Source organism: Myodes glareolus, chromosome 3 (assembly GCF_982192425.1).
Source record: "Myodes glareolus chromosome 3, mMyoGla1.1, whole genome shotgun sequence".
NCBI classification, from domain to species: domain Eukaryota; kingdom Metazoa; phylum Chordata; class Mammalia; order Rodentia; family Cricetidae; genus Myodes; species Myodes glareolus.
Genome location: NC_142028.1, coordinates 101,919,518 through 101,940,784, shown reverse-complemented (window position 1 = coordinate 101,940,784; position 21,267 = coordinate 101,919,518). Strand labels below are relative to the sequence as shown.

Genomic DNA, 21,267 nt, shown 5'->3' with positions numbered 1-21,267 from the left:
CATGTATATGTGCCTGTGGAGGTCATAATATTCTGGGCCTGATATGGTTGCTGGGAATTAAATGAGTCCTCTAGAGGAACAACAATGGCTCTTAATCACTGAGACCTCGCTCCAGGCCCCAGATTTATTTTAGCTTTTTAAAAAATTGTGTGTGTGTGTGTGTGTGTGTGTGTGTGTGTACATGAATGAAGGTGCTTGTGGAGGCAGAGGTATGGAACTTCCTTGGCGCTGGAGTTGAACGTGGTGCTTTTGAGCCACCTGACCTGACCGCCAGATTATTCACATCTTGGAGTCTATCTATACTGTTTATTCTTTATTAAAACAAGAATGAATCAATCATTTCAATGCTGTAATGAACAAAGCCACAATGGAAGCCGCACAGAGTGTTTCCACAGTTTGTTCAGTAACAAGCAAGGCAGCCCACAAGCTGCCATTTAATTTCAGTAAGTTCATACTCTACCTTTTCCCTAACCTCTAGGAAGTAGCCCACGGTAGCTGGATAGGACAGGTGCATGTGTCATTTAAAAGGGCACCTAGAATAGCTCCCCCTGAGACACTCACTATATAGGAAGCAAAGATCAGAGAAATAAACAGGTCAAGGACGAAAGCAGAGTGTGCGTCACCACTAGGAGTTACCACGTGTCATAGTTTGACTAAGACGCTGTACTACAGAAGGGGTGCCTGCTACCAGCCCAGTACTTGGGGGGCTAAAGCAGGGGTACCCTGACTTGAGGTTAGCTTGAGCTACAGAGGAAAATGCTGCCTTAAAAAAGAAGGAAAGAAGGGAAGAAAAACAAAACAAAACAAAACAAAAAACAACCATACAATAACAAGTGGCACTTCAGTCTCACCTCTGCTGAGGACCAGAAGTTACACTGTTAAAAGTGTAACTCATTAAATACACTGTTACTAAAGAACTCAAAGGTAGGAAACGCCTAAAGGGGTTCTTAAACTATTTTACATAGAGCAAGTTGCTACATACGAGCTTCACCACTGGACTTTGTGTAGGTTGAGTCTGTCAGGAACCAGAGCGGCAAGCCATGGTTCACAGAGTTCAACAGAGAGCCGCTGCCACCTTACACTATCTTCCTGGTGGTGCTGGGGCGAGCCCTCAGTTTCTACGGAATGCCATTTTGCAGGTGAATCATCACCAGCACAGGTGCACTTCCGTGGTATTCATCTAGTCTCCAGGGCTCCCCCCTAGCCTGTGAACCATTTGCATTTGGAGTTCACCTGGGGAGGTACTGACAGCTCCCTCCAAATGTCTGCAATTCCCACGTCCCACTACAACGTCATATTGTGGAGATTCAAGAACTTCCCGTTATTTTACACCACGCCTTGAAGGGTAACGAGCCCCTCCGAGCTCCGGGAACTTCACACAATATGAAATCGAATTGGTGATCCCTTTGGCTTCAGGGTGAGGGCAGGGGACCAGATCCAGATGCAGCAAAGCACTTAGGAAGTTGATTGTGATTGGCTTTGCCTTCCTGGATAGGCTTTGAGTTTTGGAAGTCTTGCAGGCTGTACACAGCTCCCTTCATGCTTGCAGTCTGTCTACACGGTGCTGGGGTGAGAAAAAGTCCTTGCAGGAGGCTGAGGAACCTGGCTTCAGTCTCCACTGGCAGCATGCAGATACCTCGCAATATCGTGGTGGCCCCGCTCTTCAGCCAGGTCCACCGGCAGGCGGCCCCAGGCGTCACACACATCCAGCTGCGCCCCTGCCTTGTGCAGCACCACCAGCGTGTCCAGGAAGCCCTCCCGAGCGGCATCGTGTACAGGTCTGGTGAGAGTGGTGGGGTCGGCGCAGTTTGGTTCTGCTCCGTGGAGCAGCAGCAGCTCTGCCACCTGGGCGCTGCCCATCATCATGACCTGGAGAGGAAGAGAGTGCTCCGGGTGAGTCTGGCTGGGTAGCGGGAGTGGGTGGGGGTTGAGGGGATGGCAAGCCTCAGGTGTCTGGTTTCTCATTCGCCTTGCGTAATCCACTCCCGCTAAAGTTTAGGCTGAAATCAAAATAGATTCTATTTTATTCTCCACAGGTAAAGTAACGGGAAAGTGCAGATGAATTGTTTATTTGTAACATGGAACACTGGGCTAGAGGGATTTATCTTAAGTGACTTAGCTCAGTTTGAACCGGGCGTCTTATTTGTCTTTTATTTGTCCCCTTTATTGAAAACAGACTTTTTCCTTCACATAATTTATCCTGATTGTTTTCCCTCCTTCTACTCCTCCCAGCCCCTCTCCACCTTCCTTCATCCAGACTGATGCCCTTTCTATCTCTTGTTAAAAAAAAAAAAAAACAACACATCCAGGCTTCTAAGGGATAATAATAACAAAATAAAATATAACAAAACAAAAACTAAAATGTTGGAATTGGACAAAACAAACAGAAGGGAAAGAGCCCAGGAGAGCCACTCATTTGCACAGGATTCTTAAAAATACTACTAAGCCGGAAGCCATACATACACAGAGAACCTGGTGCAGACACATGCAACCCCAGTGCATGCTACCTCAGTCTCCCTGAGCTCATATGAGCTTTGCTCTGGCTCTTTCTTTCTCTCAGCCCCCTCTTCTGCAGGGTTCCCTGAGCCCTGAGGGGAGGGGTTTGGTGGAAACACTGGCATGGGGTCTCTCGAGCTCAGCATATGTCTGTCTGTGGGTCTCTATCTGTTCCCATCTGCTGCAGGAGGAAGCTCGGCTGAGCAAGGCACGGACCGATGAGTACAGTAGGATGTCAGTATGACTCATTTTAGTGCTTTTTATTTTGAAACAATACTATTTGGTGTCCCCCTAGGACCGGGGACTATTTTGTTCTGGTTTTTGGTTGCCTAAGAAGTGTTGGGGAGTGGGCCTTTAGTCAAATCAGGTATTGGTGGATTACTCCCACAAGCCAGCATGCATAACTTGCAGGCAGGACACCAGAGCTTGTTAAAGTTTTATTTTGTTTTTTTTTTTGTCTGCTTTCTTTATCCCTCTATGTCTAACCATATATGCTTGTTGGTTTGTCAACTTGACACAAGCTAGTCATTTGGGAAGAGGAATCTAGGCTGGGAAAAGCCTCCCTCAGATTGGCCTGTGTAGGCAAGTCTGTGGGACATTTTCTTAACTCATGGTAGATATGGGGGGGCAGTCTGCTCTAGGTGTGCCCCACCCGTAGGTGGCCCTGGAAGATGTCAGAGAGGGGGCTAAACTGGAGCCTGCGCAGCAAATCAGGAAGCAGGTTCTTCAGTTCCAGCCCGGACTTCTATGGGACGCACTGTAGCATTTAAACAAACAACCCCCTTTCTCTCCAGGTTTCTTTTGGTTGTGGTTATCAGCACAGCAACAGAAAGTACACTGGCACCATGTACAATAGGTACTCCACTGTTGCTTACTCTGTTTTAGAAGTTAGAACAGTGCTTTAAAGGAGGAAACAAAACACAAGTCAGTTTAAAAAAGGTTTTGCTCTTTCAGTGTCAAAGGTCTGTGCGTACAAACCGCACAAACCGTACTCATCATTTAAGCTAGAAGTGGAGATCAGAGGAAAGTTGCCATGTTTCAAGCTTCTTACACATTACAGAAACAAATTATTTGTTGTAAATGTTTAGCATCTTATAACATCTTAAACCTAGTGTGACATACAGTGGAAAGTTTAGAGCAATCCATTGAAATATGAAATCGACATTCATTTACATTGTATGAAAATTTAATGCTAAGAAGCATTTTTCTAAATAAAAAGACTATAAAAAGCTTGACTTGGTAGCTATTAAACCACAAAGATGCATATGTTAGGAAAAAAAAAACCAATGTTTTGGAGATGTAATCCCACAGCAGCTATTTTGTATGCTATACAAATATTAAATTAATAATAAAACAATTTTTGGTATCTAATTGTCCTAAACAGTTACTGGTTCTTGTGGGTCTATGGGCTTAGAAATTTACGTGTAGTGATTGGCAGTGGTCATGTGTCAGCTTTTAATCACATGAACATTAGAAACATTCAAGAAATATACCAATTTTATTATTTCTTTTAGTGAGGTAAAGGCTATTTTTACAGCCACAAAAGGAAGATTTAAAAGTTCTCAATACAGAAAATAAGATTGTAAGAAAATCTTTTCTATAAGGTCTTTATAATCACTCTACAATGTTTTTGTTGCTTGAAAATATTCTTTTGTTAAACACCTCTTTTTTTTCCCTAAAATTTCAAGAATGATGAATACTTATGTTCTTAAAAATCCACACTGTTAACAAGAGCCCTTGTTTCCTTAGTCCCAGAGAGGGATGGAGGTGAACAACAAAGACCGCTGTAATAATCAACAGACTACAAAACCATTGTGTTAGATCGTCAAGAAATAGAGTCAACACTAATTAAAGCGGGATTAGTAAACACTGAACAAATTAAGAGAATGTTTAGGGGACTGCCTTGTCATTCTGAAAGGACCCAACAGTTCTGTAGGGAGCACTTTGCCTGTTCGCATTAAACAGTGAAAAACTACACCATATCACTGTCCGCATACAGGGAATTAAGTGCTGGGTTTGGGAAATCCTTAGTCCTGTGAATGCGTTTTGGTTTTTGAGGGGGAAAAAAAAAGAAAATATCTATACCGTTGTTTACAAGTTTTCAGTGAATGCTCTCCCTCCATACTACCAATTCTGTGGAATTCCTTGAATCCAGGTCGTGTAACTGGTAATCTATCTACGCATCTTTATCGTGTCGTCCTCTGCCTGACCCTTCCTTTCCCACTTAGCTCCCCGAATGTCGGCCTTCTATCTGTGATTGTAAGATGGCAGAATAAATATTGGTATTTTTCCCACCAATACAAAGATCCGGAGGCTGGGGACGTTGCTCAAGGGTAGCGCACTTGCTCAGCATGTATGGAGTCGTGGGTTCCAGACCCAGCATCTCAAAACGAAGAAAAAGCCACGCAAGTGTAGTGGGCTTTTTTCGATTATTTTTTGTTTTTCAGAGCTTTTGCTCTTTCAAAACCTGCCTCCCGTTGGGCCGCACACGTCCAGCACCAGCCAGCTGCCCAGGTGGTGCGCGGTCACAACTCGCAGCCGAGGAGGGCACCGCGCTCGTGCGCCCCCTGCCGGCGAGGCCCCGGGGTTCCCCGCTACCTGAATTGGGCGCCTCCCGAAGCGGTTGACGGCGTTGGGATCTGCGCCGGCTTCCAGGAGCTGCCGCACCGTCTCCACCTGCCCCCGCGCGGCGGCGGTGGCCAGGCCCGCGTCACTACCGCCGCCCAGCATGTCCTTGTCCTCTTCTCGCAGCCGCGACGAGGAGCGACAAGGATGGTCCTCCGCTTGCCGTAAGACTGCAGCAGCCTGGTCCGTGAGCGATTCCTCCGCTCCCCGAGGAGCCAGCAGCGTCCGTGCCTGTCCTGGGAGCGCACGGGCTCGAGCGCCAGAGCCTGGGAACCGCAGGGCCGGCACAGGCGACTAGGGCGCGGTGGGGAGCCCGAGGGCGATGAGCAGCGGCTGATGAGCTGCACCGCCGCCGGCCCCGCCCCCTCCGACCACGCCCCTCGTCCGACACCGCCCACCTCTTGAGGTCCTAGAGGCATGCGCAGAAGAGTGAACTCTCGCGTCCGTACCGCAACACGGTGGGTTGGCTGTTTTTGAAAAAGCTGAGCCTCTGCACCCAGCAGGCGGAGCAGAGGCGTTTATTTAGTTCAGGCCTGCGGGTTTCGCTCTGGAGACGTTAATCGTTCCCTTGCAATCGAGGTCAAAAGAAAGTCTTTAGGGAAAAAAAAAATCCCACTTTCTGAAGATGTCTGAAAGTGACATGCGAGGCTAGTTCGTCTCTAGGCGGTATCTGAATTTAATGAGTTTCACACCTTGCGACAGATAGAGCAATTTTCTGTTGGCCATGTCTTACTATTTAGTCAGCCAGAAAATAATAGTAAAACATTCCAAGAATCCTGTTTTGCGTGTTTTTACATTTTTTTCCCCTTTGAGCTGTGGTTGTAATTCTGAAGGTAAAAAAAAAAAGTAATGTTTTAGAGACAGAGATAACGTCACACACACAAAAGTAGGTCTTAAAAATAAGATCCCTGGACGTGGTCTTAGCTACTTGGGAAGCTGAGACAGGAGGGTCCCTGGCGTCTGGAAGTTCAAAGACCACCAGTGTGTAACTAGCCAGGCCTCCTTCCAAAACCCCGAAGGTCCAGTTCCACGTGTACACCGTATAGCTTAGTTTGCCCTCTTACCTGTTTTAACCCACCTCAGCCAGTATTTGATTTTTAGTTATCATGTGTAATAAAGGGCATTTACGCAGGAATAATGAAACAATAAAACACGGGCGTGGTGCTGGGCCTGTCATTAAACAGGCTGAACCTGTCATTAAGCCCTTCTCTGAAGATGTAAAGATCAAGTGCTGCATTTCCCCCTAATCTTCCTAGGGAAGTTCGAAGGAACATGCTATTTTACAGATTTAAAATGTTACAACTGATGCTGCAGTGGAATTGGAAGAGAGCCACATGCTGTATGCCTGTTGCCAAACAGCTCTGGGGAGGTACGTGAGGATGACTGGACAGTTCTTATTTCTAAAACAGGTTCAGAGTGCTGATGAGGACAACCTTCAAGGGAGGCTAAGTGTTTTATTTTTAGAAACCAAAGGCTTTAGAACACATCTTCTGGTACCCCTTTGTGAGATTCCCCATGAAGTACTATTTGTTGTTGCTGCTTAACTCTTAGTCTTCGGCAGAGAAATAAAGTATCCTTCTGGGTGAGACGTGCATAAACTGTTTCTACTTTTTTTCTTGGGAACCAGCCCAAAATATATTTGCTGTCACAGGTGTTCCCCAGGTAGAACAGGAGAGAGGAAGAATGACGGATAGTGGGAAATCTGAGCTTCTGGAATGAATGGCATTGGGGTTTGCTAGCAAGTGGAAATACTAAACCAGCAGGTTGATATTAATGGGTGTGAAGCAAATAGACTCAGTCTAGGATATTTTTACCAGTAAAACTTTGCTACTCTGAAATTTAATCCACAGTTAAATGTAACAAGCAGGCTTTGTGTGTGTGTGTGTGTGTGTGTGTGTGTGTGTGTGTGTGTGTTTGGTATATGAGCACATGTATGTGTGTGTGTTCACGTGGAGGCCAGATGAGAATGCTAAGTGTCGGGTCTTATTGCTTTGAGACAGGGTCCCTCTTTGAACCTTGAGCCATTCTGGTGATCAGCAAGACTGGAAGATCTTCTGATTCTGTCTCTGCCCTTCCCACTCCCCCAACACTGTGGTGACAGCTGTGAGCTGGACAATGCTCATCGTTTTTATGCAGATTCTGTGATTTGAGCTCCGATTCTCATGTTTGTGCAACAAGCTCTTTTACCCACTGAATCATCTTTCTAGCGCCAGAAGTCTGTCTTTTAAGGATGTTGTGGGGATTAAGCCATTTATAAATAAGAAAATAAAAAGAATTATTTTCCTTTAAAGGGAACACAAGAAAATCACAGTAATACAGGAAAAAAGCAAATGAGCAGAATGACTGGGAATTTTTCATGAGGAAGAAATGGGAGCTTTGCTCGTCCAGTGGAAGAAAAAGCATTTGGGGTAGGGGCAACGCTTACGGAGCGCGCTATTGTAGCTACCAGCACCAAGGACAGCGCCAGCCTGTCCCGCCAGTCTGGGTGGTCCTTACCGGTAGCAGACAAAACTGAAGGGCGCCAAATCTTGGTTTATTGCCACCCCGCCCCCACCTGGAATCTCAACTTCTGGGAGGCTGTGGCAGTAGGATTGTGGCAAGTTTGAGGCCAGCCTGGACTACAGGGCAAGACCTTGTTTTAAAAGCACAAGCAAGATAACAGGAAACATCCTATGAGGAAACTCAATGGGCTTTTCCCCTAAAAACCTGCTCAACTTGTTTTCCATATATTAGTGTGTTATTTACTATTATCTCTATAAAGAATTATATTCACTGATTTGAAAGAAGGAAAACAAACAAAAACTTATTCTGTTTCCTGTTCCAAGTGCTTTCAAAGCAGTATTACATTCCACCTCCATAAAACTCCTATGTAACATACACTCAGGTTGCAATTTTCCGGATAAGACAAAATAATCAGAGAAATAAGTAACTTGCATATTACTTAATCATGGAGGTGGGATCTAACCTGTGTGGCTTCAGAGCCTCTGCCCTTTACACTAAGTAGTGTAGGGCAGGAGCTGTGGTAGGCTCAACAGGAAAGAAGCAGGAACATGGCCAGCAATTGTTTTCCAAACTATATATTTTTCAGGTAGCTCACACCATAGCACACCCTTAATAGACTTGAGTGATGGTATTGCATATGTAAGACTGATATGGTAATATGTTTGTTTTGGACAACAGACTGAGATAATTAGGCATTTTATCTGTCCCTGGAGCCCAACTGCCTTCAGGATGAAGGACAACCTCATGTTTGTGACTCAGACCCAGCGAGAGATGAAGCAGGGTTGAAACATAGCTTCAGCGGAAGTCTTTCAGCCATAGCCTGGTCGAGTGGAGTGCTCGTAAGTGAGGAGGAAGACAAACTAAATGATAAACTGGCTTGAAGTTTGGAGACCGGCAAGAGGGAATGGGTAAAAGTAGTTCCAGTATTGTCTGTCATGCAGGTCACTGGGGATATTTATGTTACAGATCGTGACACTGGATACGAACTTACTATAAAAGTGTGACTAGAATTAGGTAAGCGGCCGAGAGAAGCAGTGACAAAACGGTATCATTTGTGTATTCAAGTACAGGGCTTCCTAGTGAGGCAAGAAGGAAGTGCAGAATCATCTCTGAGACTCTTCAAATTATATACAACCCACCTCCTCTTTAGGAGGCTTGATTTTCTCTATTCCATAGTTGGTAATAATTATTGCAGGATTCATATATCCCACTTTTTGTTTTTTTTTTATGTTATCATGTTCTTCTTCCTTCTTTCCCTCTCCTTCCTATTCTGGGCTTTTGAGACAGGGTCTTACAAAGTTGCTCAGTCTGGCCTTAAACTTTGACCTCCCTGTCTCAGCCTCCTAAATGCTGAGAGTGTAGGCGTGCACCCCTCTCGGGTCATCAGTCTTCTCTTTAGGGGACTGAGGAACACTGCTATCTTTATTGTCTTCATTTTGCAGTGGGACTATCTTGAAAGAGGACCTGCTCTTCACCACTGCTTGGTCATCATCATCCAAGAAAGTCAAGACAAGCACTAAAGTATTTTCTGACTCACTCGTAAGTTTTCAAGATGATGAGTTATCTCTAGCATATTCTGAAAATGATTAATGGTTTGAAGTTTGTTATAGATTTAATTAGTTTGCTTCAATCCTGTGGAATTCTTGCTGATGTGTGAGCTCTGTCGTTGGTCCTTTGTATGTTGGTTCCTGAATTCTTTTGGCATGACGCCAATGGTCTTGCTTAAAATCTCTGATTTCTGATAGTGTGTTCTAGTGTTAATCTTGCACACTTCCTGTTGTATACTTATTACCAACAATTTCTTTTGAGTAGAAAATAATACTTAAAAACCACAATCGGGGTGTTGGTGGAACATTTTCGCTTCTATGTTGGTCACTATATGTCTTGGTCCTTGTCTTTATATATGAAACATAATTCTTTTTTCTTTTTTCTTTTTTTTCAATACAGGGTTTCTCCATGTAGTTCTGGCTGTCGTGAAACTTACTGTGTAGATGAGGCTGGCCTTGAACTCATGGAGATCCTCCTGCCTCTGCCTCCTGAGTACTGGGATTAAAGGAAAGTGTCCGTACCTCCCAACACTTAGTTGGTTCTTAACTCAGGATAATTATATATAATTTCATCAATATGAGCATCCAAGGAGTTGTTAACAATTCAGTAGCATGGGCCTTGGGGCAAGTATGGTCTCGAAATGATTGCTACAGCCAAAAAAAAAAAATAATGCCCCATAATATGCCTATTTTGGAAAGACCACATTTAAATGAGGTATTGGTAACGAGAGATGGAATCAAAATACTATTTAGCAAAGTCAGGAGTTTTCCACCTCTAGGGGACAGTTACTTCCCTCTCAGCACTGAGGCCATGCCTTATACATGTCCTACTCCCCTCAGCCGTGTTGGGTGGATTTGGACTCCTTCCGATGCGCACGTGGTATATTGTACTCTTACATGGAATAACTTGCTTATTAATTATATCACTTCATGTCTTAGCCATGGAGCTCATTCTCTAAAGCGAGCATATAGAGTTCAAGTACAATGGGGTACAGGTCTGTTGGTTGTTCATTTCACCTAACAGTCATCAACAAGTGTTTGTTAAGTGCCCGTCATACCTCAGACACTCTTCGAAGTCTTCGAAGCTCGCCAGTGACAAAGGACAACAGCCACACCCCCACCAAGCCAAGCGCAGCAGGGCCCTTTGGGTTTTATGGTCTAGCACAGACAGTCATTTCTGCTGTAAAGTTAATCATAACACACTTCCCCCCAAATAATGAATGTGAAAATGGAAAAAGTTTGCATATCATTTAACACCCTCCATGTTTTATACTTGCAATAAAACAGGCTAAGATTGGCTTGTAAGAAATGAGTATCCGATCATGTATCGTCATTAAAATATTTATATTATATAGGAAGTAAGTAATAAGACCGTTATCTTAATATTTTTTTTAAGTTGACTTCTAAATGACAACACATCTGAGAAAACCTTGGCAGGGCTAAAGCTTTCAACAAGCAGAACTTGGTTCGAAAATGAAGACAGCATTAAATTCTTTTGATTTTGTTGTTTGTCGATTAGAAAATACTCGAGCATCCAATAGTGAGAAATCTAGATGTCGTCACAAACCAAGGCATAGTCGAAGTGAAAGCTTCAACCAGAGCATGGTAAGCCAGAGTTCAGTATCATTATGATGGCAGCAGTTCTAGAATTTTAACCCTGACACCCTCATCTCAGAGCCTTTGATGTGGTCGTCAACCTAGACCACGCTGAAATGAAAGTGGCGAGCTACTTAAAATCAAGAGTTAACAAAAACATGTGCAGCAAATTCAGGAATTTTCATCTGGCATGCTGCTTTTACTTTAGTACTTGAAATTAGCAGTCCAGGGGGTGGTGGCGGTGCATGCCTTTAATTCTAGCACTTGGGAGGCAGAGGAAAGCAAATTTCTGTGAGTTTGAGGCCAGTCTGATCTACAGAGCAAGTTCCAGAACAGCCAAGGCTACACAGAGAAACCCCGTCTTGAAAAATCAAAAAACTGAAAAAAAAAAGAAAAGAAAAAATTATCAAAGAAATATTAGTCAGCCAGAGTAGTGCATACTTAAAATCCCAGAACTCAGGGGATTGAGGCAGGAAGATTCCTTTGATTTAAGGCCTTCCTTGGGTTATACAGTGAATTATAGGCCAGTTGAGGCTTCACAGTGAGGCCTCATCTCAAAAACATGTGTTAACTATGCTCAGGAAACTATGTTGCTGATTGTGATGAACTTTTCAAATGGCTTAATTTGGAACGATTTTAACATAAGTAATGAGGATGCAATTTAAATTACATTAAATTTGAGAAAAGATCTGGGGTGGGGGAATCTTTCAAAAGTGTAGGACCTAGTATAGAGTGAGTTCTAGAATTAGAAAATTACCATATTTTGTTCCCTCAATCCCCCATTGGAGTGGTAAAACCACTGATAGAGTATAGTTAGGGAAAAGAATATTTTCATGTTCTACCCCGGGTTTATTAGTGAAAGACAGATGGAAGGGAATGGAGGAAGGAGAAAGAGAGAGGGAGGGAGGGAGGGAGGAAGGGAAGGAGGAGGGATAGAGAGAGCAAGGGATACAGAGAGAGAGAGAGAGAGAGAGAGAGAGAGAGAGAGAGAGAGAGAAGAGGGGGAGGAACAGGAGTCTCTGAAAGAATATCATGATAATCACACAGTACAGAGGAGGTCCTGACCATATTATCTGAAGTTCATCTGAATGGGATTCTTAATAGAATGTTTGATCCAAATCTAGCCAGAAAGGAACTGGTCTGAATTTCACAGGTCTGGATTCTCTGCAGTACTGTGCTGCTTCCCAAAGAATGTAAGAGAATATTGGTGGTCACAGTCTGGCTTCCCCTCTGGTCTCTGCTCTCCCCACCCCCTCATGACTTTTTAGAAGTCACTGTAAACATGCCACTGAAGCACACACCTGTTGTTGCCCGTGTCATCTGGAAGCTGGTCTTCTTCCAGGGTTGGGTGAAAACAGAAATGCAATGGAAAAATAACCCTTCTATTTTAGTCAGTATCCTGCCAGAAATAGTTCAGGGATCAGTTTTCAGGTATGTTAACTCCCATTTTATTGTGCTCACTGTATTAATTTAGCTCACTTTGTAATCACCAAAATTTGAATGTTGTGATATTAATATCACACTGTTCAAATGAGAATTGTGATTCATGATTCAAATTGCAATATATTCTATTATAAAGTGGATTATAGATAATCTGACTATAAAAAGTATTGGTTTCTGTATGGTGCCATTCCACTCACAAATCTTTAAAATTCTGGATCCAAAGACATAAACTCAAAGTTCTTCGTGAAGGGGAATTAGTGAATTTTAGTTGTTTCTGCCATGTAAAGTATTTGCTTTCAGTCAAAACTACATTCATACAGAAAAAGAGGGAGATGCAATCTGGTTTTGAGTTGGAGACTTGGCGGTCCAAGAGGTCATCAAGCGTTTAGGGAGCACAGTGAAGTATCTTGCTTGCAGGGAGGTCACACAGTGAGAAATGTAGCCAGCATGTCTATCAGAGCTGATTTGGGACTCTTAACTCATGGCAGTCAGCATGGCTGCCATCAAGAAAACAAGCAGCAAATGAGGATGTAGAGAAACTGAACTCTTGCCCAATGCCTGTAGGAACGTAAACTGGTGCAGCTACCGTGGAACGCAGTATGGAGCTTCCTCAAAAAACTGAAAATAAGACAACCATATGACCCAGCCATGCCACGCTTTGGTATATTTCTGAAGGATTCTGTGTCAGCACACCACAGAGATGAGTGCTTTGCTGCCGTATTTACAATAGCCAGGCTAGAGAAGGAGCCTACATTCCGATCAGTAGATAAGTAAAGACGGTGTGGCCCGTACGCACGATGGAATTTCATTCAGCCTTGAAGAAGAATGACATTATGATATTTACAGTTAATTGGATGCAACTGAAGATCATTGTGCTATATGAAATAAGTCAAAGCCTGTCACATGTGGAATCTCGGTTTAAACACGTGTGTGTGTGTAGGATGTGAGGCAGGAAGAGCACTGGGAGGCAGTGGGGAGCAGCAAATGATCATGGATGACGTGCAGCATGAAAGCAGAAGAATGGGGACCATTGGTGGGGTAAGTGAGCAGCAGGACTGGGGATGTACAGCGTGGAATGGCATGTGGGTGGGTGAATAAGAACAAGGAGTAATGATATATATGTGTGAAGACATCACAATGAACCCTTTTTTTTGTCAGCTAAGCAAAGCAAATAATCATTTATTCATTTATTGGTGAGCACGTAGGCTGACTTCACAGCTTGTCTACAATAGATGGGGTGGGCAGGTATTTTCATGGTGAGCTGGCTTTGATTCCTTTGTGTGTATACCCAGGGATGGTACGGAGCAAGATCATGTGGAACGCTTTATTTTTCAGTTTTGGAGGAACCTTTGCACAGATTTCAGTAGTGGCTGCATCAATTTCCCTTCCCCCCGTAGAATGCGGAAGTGTTCATTTTGCTTTGCATGTTTGCCAGAATTTGTCGTTTGTTTCTTGATTTTTATTATGACTAGGATGAGAACAAACCAGTGTAGTTTTATTGCATTTCTTTTCTGGATAAGCGTATAGTACTTTTTAATGTACTTATTGGCCATTTGTATCTCTTCTTTTGAGAGCTATCTGTTCAGTTCATCAAATAATCACTTTTTAAGCAAGCAAGTGCAGTTAAGTTTGCTGTACTAGTAACAAAACATGTCCAGATACTTTCTTAAACCACTCTCATGAAGCGCAATGACTAAGTAATTAGTGTATTTATAGAGTGTATTTATATTTTACACAGTCACTGTATTGCTCCACCACATTTGTCAAATTCTCAGACCACTATTGTTATTTTCTTCTCATTACTTTTTAAAAATTATTAAGCTATTTTAAAATTGTGTGTGTGTGTGTGTATGTGTGTGTGTGTGTGTGTACACGCGGACATGCATGTTGAATGCAGAGGACTGTAGGCCAGAAGCATCAGAACCCCCTAGAAATGCAGAGTGAATGTGAGCTACCTGCCATGGGTGCTTGGAACCAAACTTGGGTCCTCTGCAAGACCAACACACGATCTCAAACACTTAAGGTTATTTTCTAAGTACTTTTCTCCATAGTGACTCACCTCCTTAAACCTCTCTCGCCTCACTTTAAGAAACTTTATCTGTAAGCTTGTGGATGGATTTTCTGGGCATATCATATTTGACTGATGTGTTCCACAACTCATACCTTAATCAACTTGTGAGCTGGCTGTGATGGTGGATACCTGTCGCCAAGCTGAAACTTGTGAAACTGAGGCAGAGGAACTGTGAGTTCAAAGGCAACCTGGGTGAGAAGTTGTCTCCCTCCCTGCACTCCCGCACCCCAACATTCCACCTGTAGTCCATGCATCACCCAGGGCTGGCTTAGGAACTCCAGTGTTAATCTATGCTTTGGAAAATACCGACTTACTTTCCTTCCCTTGTGTGTCTCCTTGAGGTAAGCTGGCATGACATCACTATCTAACTTCACAAATGAGCAAATCAGACTGATGGGTAAAATGTTATGATCAATAGACGACCAGATTGCCCATGTCCCATGCCTTCTCTATAAGGACCCAGTGCTCCTACTCTGCCACCAGCTCCATTAAGGAAGGAAAATTCAGAACTAAAGGTCAACTTGTATACAGTTAGACCTGAGAATTTTGGAGTTTTGTAATAACTTAAAGATAGACCAGACATAAAGACATGAGCAAGCCGTGACCCCCAGAGTGGATTTCTGCAGCTGAGCTGTTTCCGCCTGCCAGCCTCTCTAACTCTTGGCCTGTAATCACCCCCACTTGAGTAACTTTGGTGCCGTGAATGGAACATGACAGCCTTGAGAATATGCCGCTTCCCTGATGAGTTTGCAAAGATGTTATCATTCCATCTTTTTTTAATTTTTTATTTATTTTTATTTTTATTTTTTTTGAAAGTAATTTTATTAAATTATAAAAGTTTCCATTTCTGCCCCTCTTCCCAACACCCTCCCACTCTCCCCACTCCCTCTCCTCCTCCCTCTTCGTCCCTTAGGGCAGTCAGGGTTTCCTGCCCTGTGGGAAGTTCAAGTTCCTCCCCCCTCCCTCCAGGTCCAGGAAGGTGAGCATCCAAACAGACTGGATCCCCAAAATCCAGTATATGCAGAGGAAACAAGTCCCAGTGTCATATCACCCACTGATACAAGGGGACGGATCTAATTAGAGTTTACCAAGGCCAGTTGGACTGGGACTGAACGAGGACGTGATCCAACCAGATTCTCGGAATTTGGCCGGATTCTCTGAATGTGGCTGGCCCGAAGTCTTTATCATTCCATCTTAAGAAGACTCTTTCAGGCTTTGCTAGGCAAGCCGCTGTGGCAGAGGTTTTACCTGACGTGATCAAGAGGTTTTACCTGACATGATCAAGTGTCTGGACAGCAGACAGCAGCATGCAGGCCTTCAGCTTGACATCCCTCAAGGGAATGGATCCTGCCCGTCATTCATCCCTGAGACAACCCTCGGCTGAGACCCCTTGACTATAGCCTTGTGAGAGATCAACCGTGATGACTCGGTGGCCCCAGTGGAGATGCCCCAGAACCCTTTCAGCAGCTCACAGATGTTTCATGACAGTAGGTTTTGGTTTTTTATTCTTGGAGAAGGAACAACTTTTTATTGGCAATATAATACTAGTCCACACTGTCGTCAGAAGGGTTGCAGTGGAAGCGGGAAGCGAACAGTCCTGGCCCCAGGCCTCAGGCTCCAGGGAACGCAGCTCTAGTAGCTCTAGTGACCACAGCTGACGCTCGACATCTTTGCCCCTTCTCCTGTTCTCCCACCATCTCCTTCCCTCTTTCTTGTTATGTGCTCTGTGCCTTCCTGTTCTTTTAATTAACAGAACAGCTAAACCCGGAAAGGGAGCCCACACAGAGTAGATTCCTGCACTGGCAAAATGTCCCCTGTAGTTTGGTTTCTGCAGATGCCCTGCTAGGGCTTCCCATGGTGCACACACCTAGGTGGTGCTAGTGAGGGTTCGGCTGTTGAATCATCTTGAAGTTGCTTCATCGCTGTCCCTGCCACCCTGAGTTCTCATTTTTCTCACGGAGGCACAGTGGCTTTGTTCTTTAAGGAGCCCTTGTCACATTCTTATGTTCTCTCTCTGTTCCTCTGCAGGAACTTGATGGTGCTGATCAGTATCACATGCTGAGTTGGATGGGAGTGACTTTTCCTGCAGGTACCCTCCCTCCACACCCCCAACAAAGATGCTTTCACAGTGACTGTGGGGAAATGTTGTCTACGCTTTGTGTCATCTTCCTCCGCCCCAGTTTTTCTAGCACTATTTTTCTTTTGCCGAATGTTTACTTTCCACCTGCACCAGGCTGAAGTTTTGATCGGCGGCAGGATAGAGCAGGCTGGGGGAGACGTGTGTCTGAAACAGATGGGATCACAAGACCGAGACCGCATGCCAGCAGGATTTAATAACAGAACTTCTCAAGGCACATATGCAAACGAGGCGCGCTATAGACGCTTTCTACAAGTGCTGACAAGCCCGACTCACCCTGAAACCTGCCTCCCCAATAAAAACCCTCCTAATTAAAAACAAGCCTGTCCACAAAAGCATCTCATAGTGTAACAATTCTTTGCAACTGGTACCAGACTTGATTAGAAACTTTGAAGCAAGCTTTCCCGGGTAGGGATGTTTTGTGTCCACAGTAGGTGGCTGTCCCACGCGTGTTACCAGGTGGACTTGTAGGGAGACGCTTTATGCTCCAGTAATGAGTACCAGCTGACCAGTCTCACAGGAGCCTGAAGAGGCACGGTGGGACCTAACTTGTTCGCTGGGTACCAAGACAGCCTATCAGGTGCCAGGTGATTTGTTAGGTACTGAGGTGCTGTATCAGTGCATCCTCCTGCATCCAGGGAGCAATCTTTTCATTTTTTTTTTCTGGTTTATATTGAGGCTTAAAGTGGTTTCTGGGATTTCCCAATGATCCGAATACTAAGTAGCAGCTACCATCTGAGCTAGATCCCAGTCCCTCTGACCTGTTTCTTTTGGGAGTTTCTTTTGGTCTATTTTGTTTTGAAACTTGATCACATTTTCTTCTTTGTACAGCTAAAATAATAAAGCCTGCTTAAGAGTGACCTCCGTAACCCTACCAAAGCGAATGGTACTTAGTAGCTGTATAATTAATGGTAGCTATAGTTACTATCACCCTTAGTTTAGCATCCTAATAAGAATTTTAGGTGACTGTTGCCTAACTAAATGGCTTACATTTACATTCCACTGACCAGTGTTGAAGGCGCTTGGAACTGTTTTCCTGGTTCATAATTAAAGTGCTTTCATCTGGACCAGGAAACATACTCCAGAATGAATTGCACATCGCTGAATCCTGTCATCTCTCCCTTCTGGATGTTTTCAGCGTGAGTGGGAAGTCTGAGAGTCTCAGGCTCCACCTGTGGTGCCAGAGGGAGCACCTGTCCATTTGTAGCTTGCTGCTGCAAGCACAGTGGCTGTTTCTCTGCCTGTGTGAAAGGCCACCAGCTTTTCTGTGCTGTCGGGTTGAGCCCCACATCCTGCGTAGGTCACAGTGACTTTCTGTTGTGTAATTCCACCTCATTTCTAGAGATGAGTTTGGCTCATGAGAGTGATAGTGGTTTTTTTATAGCATTTTTTTTACATACGATATACTTTGATCATGTTTTCCTCTTCCTCCAACTCCTCCTCATTTCCCTATCTATCTGTTCTTTCCCTTTCAATACCCCCCGACAAAGCACAAAAACTAAACTCAGAACAAGCAAAAGTATAATAAAACAAATTTTTATTAATAAATATTTATAATTTATTTTATTCATTCATCTCATTAATAAATTTTCCTGTGGGTCTTGACCCTTACAGATGTGAACTTACTTCAACAGACAGTTTTGGCCAAAAGAGAAAACTGTACCAATCACTCCAACAAAGAAGCCACAGGACAGGGTCTAGATACTGATTTTTTTTTTGTTGCCATTGTTGCATTTTTTAATTACATGTTTTTCATTTGTTTTATAGACTGACCACATTTCCCCCTCCCTCCTCTCTTCCTGTCTGTCCTCCTCCCATCTACTCCCCTTCCCATTCACTCCTCTGTCTCTATTCAGAAAGGGACAGACCTCCCACGGGCGTGAACAAAGGCACATCAAGTTAAGACAGGACCCATATATCACACATATACAGAGGGCTTAGGTTGGTCCCATGCAGGTTCCCCAACTGTTGGTTCTGAGGCTGTGAGCAGGCTCAGGTCAGTTGTCTCTGTGGGTTCCTTTGTTACGACCTTGACCCCCTGACTCATACAATCCTTCCTCCCTTTCTTCAGCAGGACTTCTGGAACTCGGCCCAAGTGCTTGGTTGTGGATCTCTGCATCTATGTCCATCAGTTACTGGATAAAAGCTCTCTGATGACAATTAAGGTAGTCACCAATCTGACGACAGGAGATGTCCAGTTCTCGCACCCTCTCCACTATTGCTAGGAGTTTTAGCTGACATCATTGTTGTGGATTCCTGGGGGTTTCCCGGGCACCAGGTTTCTCCCTGATCCCAAAATGCCCCAGCCCCATCACCACATCACCTTGATTACTCCCTCCTCTGTCCCACCCCCAGCTGGCCTTCTGTGACCAGACTACCCAACTCTGATCCCTCATGTTCTATCTCCTCATCCCATCCTGTCCCCAGTTTACCCAGGAGACTTCTTCTATTTCCCCTTCCCAGGTAAATCCATGCATCCCTCTTTGGGCCTTCCTTGTTAACTACCTTCTTTGGGGCTGTGGACTGTAGGTTGATTATCCTATACTTTACTCCTAATATCCACTTATGAGTGAGTACATACCATGTTTGTCTTCCTGGGTCTGACTTACCTCACTCAGAATAACTTTTCTAGTTCCATCCATTTGTCTATAAATTTCACGAGGTCATTCTTTTTTTCCAGCTGAGTAATACTCTTCGTCGTATAAATGTCCCACTAGGTTGTTTCCAGGTTCTGATTATTGCTTATAATGCTGCTATTAACATAGCTGAGCAGGTGTCCTTGTGGTATGATTAAGCATCCTTTGGGTATTGGTTTAACAACTGTAAATTCTTCATTTTATATGCAACTTTGATTCCCGCCAACGGAAGAGGTGTTCAGTTCTTTCCACCTCCCTTTAAAACCCCTTTCTAGCTCTACTATTCTCTCAGGATGAGGACTAACAACAGGTGAGGGCTGATAGCAGACAGGCAGCCCATTTAATCTCGTAAGTTGGCTCCAAGTGAACTTCTCTCTGTTTCCATTTAAAGTACACGGTACATACGCTAGTTAAGTGGAAAGCTTTCAGTATGAAGGTAGCGCTTGTGAAGGTGGACAGTGAGAAAAGGTCTCAAACAACCAATAGCATGGAGGGCCAATAATAAAAATCTTTACACGTTGTATATTTGTATATAATAAGAAGAAAATTAGTAGCTAAAATAAATAATTTAAATATCAACAAAAGAAAAATTGTAACACACTTCCTCCCAGTGCTGGGATTAAAGGCATGTGATACCATGCCCTGTGTACTTCTGATATCTTTAAAGAAGAAATTATATCTTATCCATATCAAACAAGAAGCCATAACATTTGCCTATCTGTCTCAAACTTAAATGGAAAAAGTAAAGAAGCCCTATTATCAAAAAAATATATAATTTTTATATAGCCCCATTCTTTCAAAATTGTCATTCTTCTATAATTTATTTACATTTATTTGTTGATGATTATTGAGGTGATTTCTTAGTTTACTTGTAGCTGACTCTTCATAACGGAGTCACACATTCGCTTCATGGATAGTGTTTCTTTTGACTTCATCAGAGATATTCATATCTACTTGAGGCCAGTTTCCATGGCCTAATTGCTTAGAGATCCAATCAAGCTGGATACATTGAAATTTCAGAAAAAGGCAACACCATGTCTGGATGTGGCTAGGTCAAGTTACCATTAATCCAAATGCGAGGGACTTGACCGCAGGCAGGCCTTCAACAAACTAAAAATTCAGTGCAGCAGTTCAGCGCTCTCTGCTATTTTTGTCCAATCATTTGTGTGCATATTTGGCTTCCTCACTTGTCTGTAAGGGGAGGGGGACCATGCCTTACCCATCTTGGTGCCATTCACGACTTCTAGTACAAGGCCCGGCCCTGAGTGCTTGCTCAATGTGTACTGGAGAAATATTCATAGATGCTCTAGAAGTCTTAATTAGAGTCCTGAACCTGAGCAGTCAGCTCACTGGGTGGGATCAAGAAGAACTACAGGGCTTAAGTAGACTCTGGAAGGTGGCGTAGCTGGTAATAGCTGCCATGCCAGTTCAGCGCTCACTCGGCCAGTCCTTTCCCATGCTAGGTGACTCTTAGCCCGGCATGTTTGGGCAGGACTCTACCTGCTTTGTGTCGTCTGCATGGGTTTCCAGTTCCAACAAGAGCTGTTTGCACACAGTGTAACTGCCGGACCGTAATATGTCACCCTTCTTCTTACATGGTGCCTCCTCTTTTAGAAACAGGATAGGCATCTTCGATTCACGCCGTTCCTGTTCTGTGTGCTTTGTAGATTAATTTTAGCCTGCTCCCTCTTTAGCTTTCATGACATTCAAGATATTTTCCAGCTTTGCTTCCTGTATCAGAAAATACAGACTGTTTTACCACAAAGGGAAGCAGAGATTGGGGGATAGTATTTAAATCAGGCAGAGAATCATATCCTGGTTTGGAAGGAAATAAAAACAAAGTGTTGAGTGAGTTTTTTTTATCTCACGCATTATTCTATATTCAACTTGCAGGAATAAGAGCACTTAAGTGCTTATTCAGCTTTACTCTTTGATTTCGGAGTGAGTCTGGGGAAAATACATATTTGGGGCTTGATTTAAAACAACAGGCTTAGTAAAACTCTGTTCTACAGTAAGGAGGAAATGAACAGGCAGGGTAACAGTGATGAACTCTGAGCACTGTTCTGCTAGGAGCAGGGCACGACAGTTGGAAGCACTAAAAACATTCTTGCCTCAGTGCTGTGCAAAATCCATCACAGTTTTCTCCTTCATGGTGCTTATACAGTCATTGTTCTTAATGGTTTTCTTTAAATAGCGATTTGTTTGGATAGGTGA

At 43.7% G+C, this 21,267-nt stretch overlaps 1 protein-coding gene and 1 long non-coding RNA gene across 10 annotated transcripts; one reads left to right on the top strand and one right to left on the bottom strand.

Moving 5' to 3' along the window:
- Positions 1–300: 300 nt before the first annotated feature.
- On the bottom strand, positions 301–5,226 carry Cdkn2b (cyclin dependent kinase inhibitor 2B). Its single transcript, XM_048453060.3, has 2 exons — positions 5,095–5,226; positions 301–1,869 (listed from the first exon to the last, which is right to left on the bottom strand). The coding sequence occupies exons 1-2, from the start codon at positions 5,224–5,226 to the stop codon at positions 1,609–1,611; spliced, it is 393 nt and encodes a 130-aa protein (XP_048309017.1). The 3' UTR covers positions 301–1,608.
- Positions 5,227–5,444: 218 nt separating this feature from the next.
- On the top strand, positions 5,445–19,565 carry LOC125412352 (uncharacterized). 9 transcript variants are annotated; one of them, XR_015737568.1, is made up of 10 exons: positions 5,479–5,579; positions 6,408–6,490; positions 7,122–7,529; positions 8,302–8,637; positions 9,066–9,162; positions 9,571–10,775; positions 12,774–13,247; positions 14,299–15,767; positions 16,309–16,369; positions 16,514–17,278. It is a non-coding gene; the product is annotated as an uncharacterized LOC125412352 (long non-coding RNA). The 9 variants fall into 9 exon arrangements; XR_015737570.1 differs by lacking the exons at positions 5,479–5,579; positions 16,514–17,278 and adding an exon at positions 18,489–19,565 and having other exon boundaries at positions 5,597–6,490; XR_015737569.1 differs by lacking the exon at positions 5,479–5,579 and having other exon boundaries at positions 5,597–6,490; positions 7,413–7,529.
- The last annotated feature ends 1,702 nt before the right edge of the window (positions 19,566–21,267 follow it).

Bases quoted from the DNA above. Each gene is read 5' to 3' on its own strand.
- Cdkn2b (XM_048453060.3), bottom strand. From the start codon at position 5,226: ATGCTGGGCGGCGGTAGTGACGCGGGCCTGGCCACCGCCGCCGCGCGG. The intron at 1,870-5,094 runs GTAGCGGGGAAC...CTTCCTCTCCAG, and splicing joins TCGGGAGGCGCCCAATTCAG to GTCATGATGATGGGCAGCGC.